We start from the raw sequence: 16,832 nt of genomic DNA on the forward strand, positions 1-16,832 counted from the left end.
GAGCTAATGGGCTCAATTGTTTAATAACCTGTATATTTTTTTATGGTATCGATTATTTTCTCTGATAAGTATGTGAGCATGTTAAGAATAGTAAAGGTGTTAGGTCATTGTGAATGATGGAAAACAAGTGAAAGTGTAGTTATGATGACATTTCTTCCTTTATGATGTTTAATGATAATGCCTTGATATTTTTCTTCATGTTTCCTACAGTTTAGTCAAAGTAATGAGCTCAGTAGAAACATATTTCAAATGGTTGTTGAATTAGATTTTATATTTTTTAACTTATTTAGATGATCATTTAGTAGCATTAGCTTCTCTACGAGTATTCACTTGTATTGGAAAGGTAAAAAATAAATAAATTAATAGCATGTTGTACTATGCTTTCTTTTTAATACGAGATTTTGTACATATAGTCGATAAATGGAGATATATGATATGTTTATTTTGTTGGTATTAGATTATAATGAGGAAAGAATCTTTGTTCTAGTTCCAGTTTTAATGCATGTCTTGCTAGCATGAGAATAACCTTAGTTTTATAGCCTTGTTATTTCTATTTATCTATCAGTTATTTCTATGTTGGGTTGAATATTTGATCTCATTATGATGATAAATAAATGGTGGAAATAAGGACCTGACTTATGTAGGCATGTTTGTTTTGATCCTCTTTACAGAGCAGATCATGTTCTTCTTATGAGATGTTTATTTTAAATTTTAGATTGATGCCCTGAGTTACAAGATATTATTGCATGGCTTTTGGTTGTTATATGAAAATATTTGTTGGTTGTTTCTTAGATGAAAACGATATCACTGTAGTTGATTGATTGCATGATTTTTTTTAGAATATTCAAAATGATCAAAATATGTATATGGAAATTGTTATAGAGTGATTGCTATATGTTTAATTTTATAGAAAACTTAGATTCTACCCTTTAGTTGGTAAAATATGAACCAAATTATTGATGTTAGCACCATATACTTTAGTAACTTTGCAAGTTTACCTTATTTCTTGCCTTAAGACACTGTACTTGTTAGTCATTAATAAATTGTCATAGTTTGAGTTGATTTAAAAGATATTGGTACAGTTGTGCTATGAGAATGCTTGTTTAGCTATTCTATTTGTCCTGAATTTTTAAGTATAGTGGCATATTTAATGTCTGTTCAGAAAATTAACTGAAGCTTTGTATGACTTATATTGCTTTGAAAGAAAACGGTTGTAGTTTAACCATGTTTGGGTAAGGTTGAGTTATTCTTTTACCTGTTAACATGGATTAATATCCGCTAATGTTTGTTATAGAAAGATAACTATTTGGATATCGAATGATTAGAACAAATACGGGATATGATCAGGGTGATATATACTAGAATTGAATTTAAATAAAAGTAAGGATGCCTATTTATTATTGTTTGAGATGAACAGACTTCTGTTGAATCATTTTAGTTGTATGGTTATATGCATATAGGTAATGTCTATAACAATTTATTTTAGTAGTATTGACATTGCCTCATTTCAATTGATGCATCTTATCTATTTACTAATTAGAATGTTTAAAGACTTTTGTTTCAGATTCTTTTACTCATTTTACACTGTTTGTTGCCAAGTTTAAATATTGGCTTTTATTATTTTATTTTTTTTAAATGTGCAAGGGCGATGAAGGAGTCATCCCAAGCCCATCTTTTAGGGGACTTGCCTAGTTCATATAGTATTCATCTTTTATTTAATAGATTTTCTTAGTCTTTTAAAAATATATCTTTAGATAAAATCCTTCCCTCATTGCAAGGGCGATGAAGGTGTCAACCCAAGCCCATCTTTAGGGGACTTGCTAAGTCCTTATTGTCCCCTCATCTTCTTTTCTTTAATAGACTTGCATAGTCTTTTAGATACTCATAGATGGTAGTTCTCTCTATTCATTGCAAGGGCAATGAAAAAGTTATCTAGAGCCCCCACTAGGAGACATACTTTGTCTCGTTAAGCAGTTCTCCTTTGGAAACAAGCCTTGTTGTTTAGAGCATATCCCTTAGGGAGTATACCTTGGTTTTAGTATAGAGTTAACCTATAAGAGGCATGCCTTGCCTCATTTATAGAACCTCCTTTAAGTTGCAATCCCTCTGCTAAATTAGAAGACTAACTTAGTCTTTTAGTTGCCTAACCCTATTTATCGTTGCAGGGGCAATGATTAGGATACCTGGAGCCCACCTTTGTGTCTAGGAGACTTGCCCAGTCTCACTAGCACTCTTGTTTATCTCCTCTTCCATTTAAGAGTCCAGTCTTTGACTTATTTGCCCCATTTTGGCAGCGTTATTAGAGTCTTTGACTTATTTACCCCTGCTTTGGCAGTGTTATTAGAGAGTCTTTGACTTATTAACCCTCATTTTGGTAGCGTTATTAGAGTCTTTGACTTATTTCCACCCCCTCTTGAGTGTTACTTGTTTAGGAGTTTATCTTTTGGTTTAGAAGTCTGTTTTTTAGCTAGGGTTTAGCCCTATATTTCTAGAGTATGCCTTTAGTTAGGAGTCTTTCTTTTAGCATAGTCTTGTTTCCCTCTTAGAGGCTATCTCAGTTTTATTATAGCTATGCCTACTTGGGATCTTAGATCATCTTCAAAAAGATCTTTCTCTAGAGTTAGGAGTTTGTTCTAGATGTCTAGAGTGTTTTAGAGTTTAGGAGTTTGTCTTAGAGTTAGGAGTATGTCCTAGAGTTAGGAGCCCCTGTGTAGTCAGTTTTGACTATGCAGTTTTGCATAGTCGGCTGATGGCTACACTAGGATGCACTTAGTGAGCCTATTATTTTTCCTAGGATACAACCTAGTTGCACATAGGATGTAGAACCCACCTGCATTATACTAGGGCTAACTTGCATTTAGTTAAGGCATGTAGGGTGTCCTAAAATCCACAATTCAGTTTAGACTAAATAATCGCATTCAAGAAGCTTTAAATATCACTCTAGTCTAGGCACAATAGATCAAATCTAGTTTAGTGGTCTAGGCACAATTGTCATTGTAGCTTAGAATAGGCCACAGAACTACATAAACCTTGATTCAAAAAAGGGGGCTTGGATACGTAGGCAGCTTGGATGGCTGGTCATCTAAGTCCAGGGGATATTGTTGCACATTTTTTTTATTTTAGAGTTTTAGGAGTTTATAGTTTGGTATTTGTCATTATGTGTTGCATAGGTGCATGTTAGTGTATTTTTCTCCTTCTGAGTGTTTATTATCTTTGGATATATCCTTTGTGTGTTCTTACTTGTTTTGTTCACCCGTTTAGTTATAATATAGTTATTCTTTTATTGTTTTACTTACTCGTTTACTCATATGCTTAGCTGTAGCATTTTCATTTCTTTATTACCCCACTTGTTTACTCACATGCCTAGCTGTAGCGTTATTTACTTACTTATCTCATTTATATGCTTAGCTGTAGTTCTTTTACTGCTTGTTTACCTGTTTAGTTTTAGTCTTCTACTGCTTTTCTGCTTATCCTAGCTTATCATATCTGCTCATTATTATTGTTATTACTTGCTTAGCTGTAGCTGTGCATGTGATTGTTTAGATGCGATGAGTTAGGACTAGATGTGATGTGATAGGATTAGTGGAGATAGGTAGCAGAGTTGTTTTATATTGGATTGGCTCTAGTCTTCTACGCCTCTTTGAGAGACGACGGATTCTAGTGTTTATTCCAATATCAGGTGACACTGATATCAACTCTCTTTAGGATTTGGATGTTTTATTTTTCTCTTGTTCATTCCTGGGTTATGCATGCTTAGGTAGACATTTTCTCGAGGATATTTGTTCCCATTTAACATGATTTTCACCCAAAATTCTTCAAAGTTAATTAAAAATGGCATAAGAGACTGAATGCGCTCGGGCGAGTAGGATACCTAACACCTTCCCTACTCGTAACCAGGCACGGACCCAATTATTTCTGGTTATGCATTGTAAACATAGTATATTTTTTGGTTCCATGGCCTATCCACGGATGGCGACTCTTACTATTTTTAGGTACGTCTTGGTTTGGGGCTTTGTCTTTTGATTAAGAGGTATCTCATATATCGTCATAGGGCGTTTTATTTTGAGAGTTTCTTGGCAGAGCTCTCTATCATGTGGAGATCCAAAAGACCGACGGGGAATCGTTCCTCGCCGCCTCCTCGGATCGGTGTCCACACTAGTTTCCTTAGTTTTTGGAATTTCTCTAGAAACTTTGGATTGTGCATATGGAAATTGAAAACTCTATAAATACAAGACATATTGCTGGAGTTTTCTACAGCTCTTCATTCCATGTGCTGGAAATTGGTAGACACCCCAAAGTCTTTCTCTTCTTCTTCTCTCTCAATTCTGATTTAGATCATATTATTAATTGAACAAAGAGTTTTGTGTGCCTACCATATTTCTCAAGCTTTCCTTTGAAATGACCTTGTGGGCGTAGGTACTTGAATCTGTTGCAATTTCTTGCAGTGTAGGGTGCAGTAATATTGGGATTAATTGCAAGCTGTGATAAGATATGGTACTGGTGTGTCAAGAGATGATTGTAAAATTAGCTATTTTGGGAGCCAAAGCATCAAACAAGGAATCACATGCTAAGTAGAAGGTTTCATGAAATAAAATGAGGATCTCATGGTTCCATGACAAATTCATGATTCAGTTTTCTGTTAACGTAAGCTTGATATCACATTATATTCCCCGAGTTTCAGCTTCGTTATTCGCTTTTGACTTGTATGGTTTTTGTCTTCGCTCCTGTTAACGTATCTTCTATGTGCAGCTGAAATGGCAAGAAGACAGCTCTGTTTCCTGGTGACTTAGAATTGCAACTGCTACACACTTTCAGGCACAGGCAAGAATTGTCCATTTTGATTTCTGATTTAGCTCTTAGAAGGAAATTACTTTTTCCAAGCAGATAATCACACTTCTATGACCTACGTTTTATTTTATTTATTATTATTATTTTTTTTACACATAGGGTATCCCCACCCCATTTTAGGGCAGGACTAATCCCTACAGATGCGCCCAATCACCCGTCGGTTTAGACAGGGGGAATAGAACTCTCGTCTTTGGAGAGCATACCCATGACTTTAAGCCGAAGAGCCCACACCTGTTTGGGTTGACTTTAATGTTTATACTGTCAATCAATTGATAAATATCATTTACTTTAGGCTATGTCCGGCAGCCAGGAATTTTTTTCATGATAAATCGGTGTCTCCAAGTAGTGACAGAGGCCGTAGGGCAGTGTGAGGAGAGAGATTTGAGAGGGTACGATTGCTATCAGCCTAAGAAGTGGCTATAAATAAGGAAAAAGCTTATTTTGAGTAGAGTTTTTGGTTTCCATTTTTAGCCACTCATCATTTGGAGACACTAGTTTCCCAATTTTTGTTTCGTGATTTTTAGCTACTTCACCCCACCTAGAGACACCGATCTATCATGAAAAAAAATTTCATGGTAGCCAAACGTGCCCTTAATATTTATATTGGCAATGAAATGATAAATATCAGTTTTAAGGTTAATTTAGAATGCCATCCCACCAATTCAGGAATCAAATGTAAAATGACTACAGAATCTATGCATTTCTAAAGAATCAAATGTAAATTGACTACAGAAGCTATGCATTCTAAATTCTAATCCATGTTTTACATCCCAAGCACATCAATCTATTTCTAGCTTGTTTGGTTATGGGTAACTTTGTCAGTGTTCAGCATAAGGCAACAGCTATGGCTGGCTGTGATTTCATCGGATTTACATAAGAAACTTAACACAGTAAGCAGACACATTCAAATAATAGATAGAGAAAACCAAATACAACAGAAAAGGGAAAACGTAGACATTCTTTTGTAAACCCTAGCTTCACCTACAAGCAGCTCATGAGAGCAGGCATATTTAATCTGTCTCTATAACAATGTAGTCACGCTCTGCATCATTACCGAAGCTTTGTCTCACTTGATTTGCTGCTTCTAAATGTCGAAAGAGAGAAGAACGACCGTGTTGCTGAAAGCAAAGACAATAGAAACATGGGATCCAAAATGGAGCAAATGAAAATGGAGTTGATATGAAGTCAAAAAATAAAAAATCGGAGCAGTGCGACTTAACCTTTAGTTGAGGTGGTTGCAGCCGAGGTTTGTCCCTCCCGCAGCTTGTGAGAACCAATAGTACAGAAATCGCTTGATTTAGCTGGAGACAGGATTATTACCACTTGTTAAAGAACTAGAGATGCTTTCTAACAACAAGTATAAGTACAACGAAGTAAAAGTAGGATTGATGTGGCAATTTATTGGTAGCCAAATCATCTATATGTTTTCCCTGAAAGAATCTTGCTAAAACTCGTGCATCCATAGGGATTAGTCCCGTCCTAAAGTGTAAGTGTGTGTGGGTGCGTGGGTGGGGTGGGTGTGTGTGTGTGTTGGGGGGGGGGGGGGGGGGGGGGGGGGTTGGGGAGAGAGTGGGTGTGTGGAATACCCTATGTCATTAAAAAAAAGAAGAAATTCGCTAAAACTAACAAATCCTTCATCATTCGGAGATGATTACAACACACCACAGCTTATTACGAAAATTTATAAATGACCTCTATATGACTAACAATACCATTGAGAGAAGATGGCCATGAAGGACCTCTAACATATTTGAAAAGCACGTCTAACAAATCCTTAATGAAAGATGGTCATGAACTAAGACAATATTAGATATGATTGAGAAAAAACAAAACCATATAATTTGGTCCAGCTGACAAACAGATGAGAGACTTGTTAAGGCAGTCTTAGAGGATATTGGCAAATAGACATTGGGACAGAGTACAAGTTACTTGTTTCTATAACTGTATGAGTTTTCCCTTCTGGTAAAATCAAGTTACTGTTCAGGTAAAAAAACCAAATGTGCATACTGAAACTTGAACACGAGCTGGAAGCATACGGACATGCACAGGTACGCATGTATGCATGCTTAAATGCAAGAGCGTAGCTTAACCAGCTGAAAACTTGAATATTGTCAGGTACCAATAAAAGGTTAAAAACGGTTATTCGTAAAAAAAATTATGGTCATTCTTAAAATCAGAGGGAAGCATTGTAATATTTATAAAAAAAAGACAGACTTTTCCAGGTTTTACTTTGTACGGAATGAGGGAAATAGTGGTTTAAGAACACAGCGTCAATTGGGAAATTTTTTTTATGGTCATATCAGGCATAAATTGACTTAAAAACACTGAATTTCAAACTGCCAGAAAAAGGTTTCAGCAATTCTATTTGAAGAATACCTGATAGAAGCTCGTGAGCAGCGTATTCCATGGATCTCTTGCTTGAATTTCCACTATCATAGCTCTCTCCAAACATGTTTCTCTGCTGTCCGAAGCCCTTTCCTTGAGGCGCAGCCTTCCTCAGTAGAGCATCTGGATTCTTCTTATTGGCAGCTTTAGGTTCCTCTGCATCCTCCTCTCCTTCTGAGAAAACTGATGGGCTAGCCCAACCAGTCACATTTGCCTCTCCCTTACTTTTTCTTGCAAACTTCAAGAGCCTCTTCAATCCCTTGGGTGAATCCTTCTGATACACAATAGCTGGAGGAATTTCAGCATTTCCCCACTCAATAATCTCTGGCTCACCACTGTCAGCTTGCAACATCTGTGACAAGGAGTGACGGACACGTGGGCTTGATAATGCTACTGGGGCATCATTAGATGGCATTGCAATTTGAGACGGGCCATTGTCACATGATAGAGGCAGTTCATGTTGGTCTATTTCCACCCAAGCAACGGATGAGATACCTGATTCCTCATCGGCTTGAATTTCTTCTGGAAATTCTGCAATCTTGGTAAAGCTATCAACTGCTTCAACAGCAAAAGGAACATATTTCTCTGTGTCTTCACAGTTCTGTTTGTTATTTACCAGAACTTCTAAATTAATATCGTTATTTGCGGATTGGGCTGGAGCTTCCTCTGGAATCTGAATAGTAGTCTCAGATTTCTCGGCAACTGGATCACTATCTAGAGCTTGTACCACATTCCCACTGTTTTTTGAAGGTTCTTCAGGATGCGAGGGTTTTGTCTTAATGACAACAGGGCCAACACCAGGGCCAATCCCAGTGCCTTTTCGTAGAAATGGCTTGGACTCTAATGGCACGACGCTGCTCTTTTTCGTCACCTTGCTGTAGAAACTCGGCTTGGCGGGAACCACACCGGAATCATCCCCAGGAGTTGCCAGAGCCTTTGTTTTTGTACTTTTACCTCCTTTTTTCACTGCTTGCTGCTGCTTTTGTTCTTGCGCTTTTACGCTCCGCTTGCTCTCTGTCTGGGCCTTCATGCCTTTCTGTTGTGGCTGGGATATTTCTGTTTTGGGGCTTGGCCGAGATGGAGATGGTGTTCCCTGCGGCTTTCGGCGGTTTGGTGTGGTTCCACCAGAGGAGATCCCCTTAGTTGGTGCGGGCCCAATGGACCTGGGTGATGGAGTTGATGGCCATGAGCTACGCAGAGAAGGAAGGGGTGATGTCTTGGATGAAGCCTTCCTCAAAGCAGCTGGTTTTGACGGTTCCTTTTTGGGCAACAAAGTCGGAGACGGACTTCTACGTAATTTCTGCGACTGAACAGCTGTATCTTGTTTTCCAGCAATACCCGTATTCCTCGAGGCCATCTCTTTCTTCCTCTGATCAAGAACTTCTTGCATTGCTTTGAATTGTGCTTTTTTCTCTGCCTGTTTGCCAGCATTGTCACCTCGAAATTTCTCATCCCTCTTTTCCTTGTAGTGATCATAGAACCCACCCCTCTGTTCATTAGAAACCTCCTGGTTTCCACTGTTTCCGGGTTTCACGTTCCTGTATCGCCCATGCTTGCTTTCCATCATTTTCATCAGCATTTGATTCAACTCAGCTTCCTTTTGCCGAGTCCACTCAGCCGAGGCTGTTACACGATCATGATTTTCATCCACTTTGGCTACAACTAAATCTGATTGACTATCACTCAGAGATGTCTTTTTCCCTACCCCAACAGATGCATCTAATTCAGTAGTACTAACAGGATTAGGACTGCCCGCCCTAAGATCCAACACCGGCTTAACCTCTGCCTCCTTTGGTTCGAGCACTAACTTATCAAGATTACCCTGAAAGCCACCTTCAGAAGAATTTTCAGGCAGACATTGGGTAGATGAATCACCCATACCTGCACTCCATCGTCTCAAGACAGATTTGTTAGTGTTAGCAGAAACCTCTACAGAAGACCTCAATTTCATATTTTCTAATTTTTGATCTCTCTGTTTGCTTTCAAAAAGATTGATTGCATCTTGAACACTCATCCGCCTTACTGTGTTTTCGAGTTTCTTTGTAGGTTGAGATTCTTCGTCTCCACTGCTGTTCCCAGCAGCATCCCTGTTGAATGATATCCTTTCCCTGGCTGGGAAATGACTAAGGCTCTTAATGGTTAGCGGGGTAGATCTGCGTGATCCAGATCTCCCTAGTTGGATCCGACGCATTGGAGATGCTGACCTTCTAGGTGATGCGGATCTTATAAGAGGCCGGCTTCTTTCTACACGTGACTGATCTTCATCACTTGAGCTAGATGACTCACTCTCTGTAGAGCTTTGGCGTTCAGCTTGAGCGATTTTTGCTGGAGAGATTAGACTTTTCTGATGCTTAGTGGCGTCTGCCATCAAACTCACTTGCGATATTCCCTCTGCTATTTTTCCACTGTCACTCCTTGAATATTGTGAGAAGCTCAACTGTTCATTTACTGTGTCATCATCTTGGTTCTTTTGTCCTAGAGCTAAATATTTGCACAGAGAATTCCTGGAAATAGATAAAGAGGCATCTAAGTAATCATGACCCCAATAGGAGGAAGACTATCAACATTACCAACCAAAGAGATTAAATGAAAAGGCCAACTAAGGCCGTGTTCGTTTCAGATTGTGATAACCGATGGTGAGGGCCCCAATTGATTACTGGCCGCCTAAGTATCATTTATTTAGTGTCCAAGGAAATGGAAGCTTAACAGACAAGCCTTAAGGCTGTATGATCTAACTCTTTTTCACATATTTCATAAACCAAATAGTGCTCTATTTTAACTTTTTTTTGCCATATAAAAAGGTAAAGAAACGAAAAATACAGATAGCTGAACCAATTATCCAAAGTGAATGTTTAATTTTTATACTGCAATGTTAAATAGCGGACCTCCTTAAGTTAAAAAAAAAAACAGTCAAGATGGAGCATGGTAAAAATTTAAAATAAAAAAGAAGAGGAAGATAATGGCCTCCCCTCCAGCGGTTTCCGGCACATATCAGGCTCCAAATCCGATGCAAAAAAGCAGATCTATGTAGGAATAAGGTACCTTAAATCTATTTCTCCAAAATGCTGAGCAAATGCTGCTAAGTCAGAAATTTGTTTAATGGAGCACGTGGCACCAACAGCTCTGTTGAGAGCAGCCGCTAACTCCTCTCTGGATGTCATTAGCCTCAAGTCCATTGCTCGCAATAGTTCATATCTGACAGCATTCATCTTTACAGTTCAGATGAGATGAAGCCAACACAAATATACTAAAAGAAAATGTACGTAACCAGAAGAAGATACTTACTTTGTAGCATCAGAGGATACTGTCTGGGCTTCAGGCTGTAGATGGTAGCAGGCAACACGTGTTAGTTAGTTGCAAGTGTGATGGGCTGTCAAACTAAATTAGGAAGTAAACCACCTAATTTCCAGGGGAAACCACTTACTCTTAATGCTAGTTCCATCTCTTTTGAGTAGCTGTTATCTGGTAGAAATAGGGAAATGTAATCGTTAATTTCCACTTATAAAGAATCAGCAAAAACTAACTGGAAAGCGAGAAAAATAAAAATGATTGAGCAAAAAGAAAAGCACTAAAAAATATCAAACAACAGATTGCTAATTACATTCTAACTTAGCAATTTTTACACATATATAGGAAGTATTCCATTGTCTTTCATCTAAGAATTCTCTCATCACAAGGGTTCCTAGTAAAAATTGACTAATAAAAAAAGACAGAGAAAAGCACGAGAGAAGGAAACCTAGGGTAATGTGCATATTTGTTATCCATTCCCTGCCTAATATATTTAGAGTTCCAAGAACAGGATTACAGGAAGCCGTAGGTGATCTAACTTTAGTAATTAAATATTGGGATATAATTTGGACTTTCATTTTCAGTAATACATCACACTTTTCCCAGCTGAAAATAATATTATCAGACTTTTCATAGATTGTATATGACTATATTGTATTACTATCACACTTTCCAAACATTCTAGTAGAGCTCGTTTTGTTTCTATTTTCTATTGATGCAAAACGAACACAGCTGGTCACTTCTTTTTTTTGGGAATGGTAACACAGCTGGTTACTGCAGTTTCTCAGCATATCTATACATTGTAAACCCAAAATTTCATTGACTTATCTTCATTGACACAGATCTTGAAGCAATACCGCTGTTCTTTGACCTTTGATAAAATTCTAGTTCCTCTTTCAGTTTGATCACTGTAAGAAACAAATCAAATATGGTAAAATAGCATTCCCTGAGACAGCCGCTTTTCCCATCCACTAAGATTATTGAAACCCTCTATGTTCAAAACACTTTCGAGTTAAAGAATCGTACTCATCGATACCCCAGCATATGTTAGTCAACATTATGTCTATCCCACAGTTACAGGAAACATCCCCGGAAGGTGGGAAGCGCGCTTCTGAGGAATCCGGTTTCGGAAGCGGGAAACGCGACGCTTCCCAAAAAACTGGGGAAGCACACTTCAGATTCGTGGGAAGCTCGCTTCCCAACAGTTTTGGGAAGAGTGTTTTCTATTTTTTTAGGTTATTTCTTTTTTTATTTATTTAATTCTATCATTTTTTTAACTTTAAGTTTGTATTAAATCAACTATTTATTTATGGAAATTCTTAATTTTAAGAAGCAGCATGGATTTAAAGTTTTTTATTTTAATTTTAATTTTTGAAATAATGCGGTATGGATTTAAAGTTTACTTTTTATTTTCCATATTCTCTATCTTTCTTTAATTTTGATTTTTTGAATATGGATTGAATTGTTCTCAATTGATCGATCACAAGAAGAGGGGGAAGAAACGAATAACGAAACACAAGAATTATTTGAGTTGAGACATTGATTAAATTAAATTACTAAATTAAAATTTTAACACTTCAATACTTTAATGTTCATTTTAGTATATATATATATATAAGTTTTTTTTGTATGATTATAACGTATAAGTGTTTTTTTAAATAACATTTATAGATTATACTTTAATTAGTTATTCTGCATAATTCATATATGAGATAAGTTAAATAATGCTTTCATTTTAATGTGTATGTAATGTTGATGCATAATCAAGTTAAGTACTTATATACTAGTTACTACATACATTAAGTGATTTTAGTTAGTCACTTTATTTAAGTGATTAATTATACATTTCAGTAAAAACTTATCCAATGTATCAGAATTCATTTTAGTGGGTATGTAATGTTAATGTGTATATGTAGTTATTTTCAATTAACATGAAAAGTGAAGTTAGTTAGTTTCTTCATTTAAGTGATTAGCTATTTAATCATTTAAGTGATTAATCATTTAATTGCCCATTTTAGACTAAAGAAAATTTAGCATTGACTTTGATAATTGATATTTTGATTAATGCTTGACGTATGTTGAAATTCTGATCTGTTTGTGGTGGTTAGATTATTTTTTCTTTATGTTACTTGGAAACTTGAATTTGTATGTGTTTAAATTTACAAAAATTGAAAAATAAATTAATAAAATTTATTTCTAATTGTCACTAATTTTTTTACAATTATTTTTGTTATATTTTCAATAATGTTTCACTTTCTTTTTGCTCCTTGCTACCCCGGCACTTCCCTAGCGCTTCCCTTTACGCTTTCCCGTCTCTTCCTAACCATTCATTCTTCCCACTTTCACTTCCCGCACCGGCAACTATGGTCTATCCATTATGCAAATCTAAGCACATTGGTTGTGAGAAATCTTACATGATGGTGCTTCTCTAAATAAATCTTACATGACGGTACTTCTCTACATAATTACATTATGGTGCTTCTCTACGTAAATCTTACATGATGGTGCTTCTCTACATAAAGAAGCCACGATACTCTGTTATACAAGCATCATATTGTGAGTGCAAGGAAACTGTTGCTTCTATGGCCTTGAGGGCCAATCACCATGATTGCCTCCTCTCCTTTTTGTTATCACCCACAATACTTTACGTTTACTCATGGATACATCAATTATTTTGAAGTATAAACCAAGAGTGAAGCCATGTAACTTTGCCAGATGCTATTATAAGACAAGCATGCCTTTGCCTTTTCCAAAGATCATTGTGGGCACAACAGTCTCATTTTTAGACGTAACTTAAAGGAACATGGTCAATAATTCTGACAGGTAGTCAGCAATGACATCATTAGAATTCTAAAACCTCCATCCTGTGCAACTTGGCCATCGGAGTGTAAAAACGGTAAGCTTTATCAAGATACAAGAAGTTCACTTTAAGAAAAAAAATGGATTCTTGTAGGAAAAAGGCAACTAAAACGAATTTACATTTTGACAATTCACTTTAGCAGGTATCTTCATATAAAAGAAACACAACAAAAATAAAGGGCAGAAACGGGAAGTACAATAACAATCTTACGCATTCCAAATTTCTAATTAGCATGGATCAATTAATAAATTAAAAAGTCATCAATTTGCTTAAGAGCAATTGCGTCAGCCATTAATACAGACATGAACTTGCATCTTTAAGTCGCCATGGAAGCGCCCATTGAAAAGTTTAAACAAATAATTTTTTGCTATCCCTGTACCTTTCTATAATCATGAACTGAGAAAGAGTTCTTATACACTAGGAATTCAAATGTGAAGGTTGAAAATTTTCACCATTGCACCTTCCAGAATAATTTGATATTGAAAATGAGAAATACCAGACTCAGGGGTGCCCTTGCAAAAATGGGCTGAAAGGGCGCCCCACCATTGTGCATTTATAATGGCTGCAAGTCAAAGACTATTAAATGCACAATGGTGACGTGCAGCCAATGGGGGAACCCTTGAGTTGAGCATGCCTCATTTAAATCAGCAATCTATTCTGATAAAAGTATTAAAACTCTATGAATTGTTTGTCAACATTAATTCCAAAGGAAATACCTCATACAACATACCTGTTGCTCCATTTCCAGAATGATCCTGCTGACCCTGAGAGATGACGTTGCATTTTTAATGTCAATAACATAGAACAATTTGAAAGGTGAATTGTCAAAGAAGAGCACATGATATTACCTGAGAATACAGAGCAAGATGGAACCTTCTGGCTTCCTCTAGCTGACCCAGCTCGTCTTCAATTGCATTGACAACTTTCAATAACTCAGGCACACCAACAATATGCAGGAACCTAAGCACAAAGAAAGATTTTATCATTTATAGAAAATCCAAAGGAGACATGATTTTCTCCAGTGAAATCAGCTTTTTTTTTCTTTTTTCTCTCTTGATAGGTAAGCTACAATGATATAAGAGCTCATTAGACAAAGGAAACACGAAAATATTTCAAAATAGCAACCTAGAAAGAGTGGATTTGGTGAACCATGATGTGCCCCTAAGACTTTTGGGTAATTGTAGTTGTAAGCTGTCAATGGATCCATCAGAGTGAAAGTCTTTTGCCACTGACAAATGTAACACAAGGTGTTCCAGGAGACCAGATGTTAGCATCTCTTTTCTACCTTCACAGCATACAAACGCCTCATACCTACAACACCAAAAAATGCAAAACCCCTATAAAAATAAGTATCATATAGAGTCCATTTACAGAACAAAGCAATTGAAATGCAATGAAATCTTGGAATTTAACTGAGAGTAGCTTCCAGAGGGAAAAAAAAGGCGAAAAAAGAAGAGGGAACTGTGTAACCTATTATGGGTCGGCGAAATCTGAAATTCTGCATAATCTAACAGGGCATCTGCATCTAGTCCTCCCTCCATCTTGTTTTGGGTGTCTTAGAATCACACAAAGAACTAAAACACCTTAATTCTTACAACTGTTCTTCTGCATGCCTTGACTGCTACTCCTTTGCACGACTCCAAAATCACAAGATTAATATACTGATCTCAGAACTTTGGATTTCCCAAGTCCTCCTTGAGTATGAAGGAATTATGAACCAATTCAAATCTGTAGTAACCTGTTGTTAGAACCAAATTGTCTTTCCAGATCTCAAACATAAACAACAAACAATACCGCGAAAATGACCCACTGCCGAAGATTAACTAATTAGAAAAACAGTTATAATCAATAGAAACCAACTGTTGAAGTCAAACTACAATAACCCGCCAGATCGGAGCATGAAAGCCAAAGACTTTGGTTTTCAGAGGCACAGATCTGGGAAAGAAACTAAATCAGGATAATGTTGATCAAGCTGCACTTGGGAAAAAAAACCCTGATTTTGTTATTCAAAGCCTACAATTGGAAAGCCATCATTTTTATCGCTCAAAAAAAGCCTACAATTGGAACAAAAAAAAATACATTCACAGACCAGGAAACAACAAATTGTTCTAACAAGAAGGAATATACGCTGAAATCCCAGTAAAACACTGGTTTGTTAGCTCAAATCTGATTACAAACAACAGAGAACTGTTCTTCTCAGAGAAAGTACAGGTTGATACTCAATCCAAAACAAAAAAGAAAAAAAAAAACAATCAAAAGATAGCTTTTTACTCGCTTGTTCCGTGTTTTCACTAAAGAACTACTCTCTGACAGAATAACAAACCCTATTGGCAACAGCCCAATTCCAAATTTCTACACCCCCAAAGTAACCCAAATCAAACTACTAAAATCTGAAGGAAAGTGATATATTCGCCCCCTTTTTTTACTTGAGACAGCGCCCTTTAGTGCATTTATGACTAGTCTTTAACACTAGAGTGAGCTGCCCCAAGTAAAAAAAGAAAGGCGAATATATCATTTCCCAAATCTGAAAAAAGCTCAAATCAAGCTATAAAAAACCGTAGATCCATCTCACTTGAAAGAAACTCCACCATCACCGCCTTAAAAATCTGTTTTTTTATCACTCGAATCTACAGATTCAGACCCAAATCTAGCATTAAAAACAAAACCCTCATCAAAGAAAATGAAAAAAAAATGATGAAATCGAACACACATTACACGGCTCGTACGGAAGTAAAAACTGCAAATCGAAATAGGAAATGAGTACCATTATGCTCGAATCAAAGCTCAAAATAAACATCGAGAAAAGGAGAATGAGAAAGAGAAAGAGAATACCAGATATGAACTTCACTTCTTAGTCTCTGTTTCAAAAGAAGATCTCTCGATCGCTCTCTTACTACTGCAGAAGGAGAGAAAAAAGAGCAGGGAAGACAAAAAAAAAGCAGATGAAAAGGCCATATACAATGAGCTAATTGGGACAATGACCTTGGATTTTAATAGATTTGCATTTGTGCCCTTGTGATTTTCACTGAGATTCTTTGAGTTACGTTGAAATTACGAAAGTGACACTGATGTAAATTTAAATTATAGGATGGTCGGAAAATGCATGAAAAGCTGCCATCCCACCAAACGGTGCATTATCTCTCTGTTAACAAATGCCCTTGGATTTGAAATCATTACTTCGAATGCCACTAGTGGTGCGATCGTGAAGCCCATTATTTTTCAAAAAACGTATAGTGGGCCGACTTAGGATGATCCACACTGTTCATTTTCTGCGCCACAACATAAATAGGCGGTGCCCTTTAGGTCATTTCCATAGGATGATCCTAACCCTCTGATCTGTAGTGAGAATGCACCTTGTTGAAACCTCTATAAATCGAAGGGTTATAATCATCTTCTTAGTATGATCCATGCGTACAACATGTTTACGTTGTGGCCCAACAAATGAATGGTT

At 36.8% G+C, this 16,832-nt stretch overlaps 1 protein-coding gene across 1 annotated transcript; it reads right to left on the reverse strand.

Moving 5' to 3' along the window:
- Nucleotides 1-5,566: 5,566 nt before the first annotated feature.
- On the reverse strand, nt 5,567-16,336 carry LOC143880266 (uncharacterized). The gene is made up of 11 exons (XM_077383105.1): nt 16,214-16,336; nt 14,852-15,109; nt 14,507-14,692; nt 14,230-14,341; nt 14,112-14,145; nt 10,658-10,695; nt 10,519-10,553; nt 10,276-10,428; nt 7,225-9,737; nt 6,069-6,149; nt 5,567-5,966 (listed from the first exon to the last, which is right to left on the reverse strand). Exons 2-11 carry the CDS (start codon nt 14,920-14,922, stop codon nt 5,899-5,901), a joined length of 3,291 nt encoding a protein of 1,096 aa, XP_077239220.1. The 5' UTR covers nt 14,923-15,109; nt 16,214-16,336; the 3' UTR covers nt 5,567-5,898.
- Nucleotides 16,337-16,832: the final 496 nt, after the last annotated feature.

Source organism: Tasmannia lanceolata, unplaced genomic scaffold, assembly GCF_043159265.1.
Source record: "Tasmannia lanceolata isolate RefF3 unplaced genomic scaffold, GAP_Taslan_0.1 ptg000006l, whole genome shotgun sequence".
In the NCBI taxonomy this organism is placed as follows: domain Eukaryota; kingdom Viridiplantae; phylum Streptophyta; class Magnoliopsida; order Canellales; family Winteraceae; genus Tasmannia; species Tasmannia lanceolata.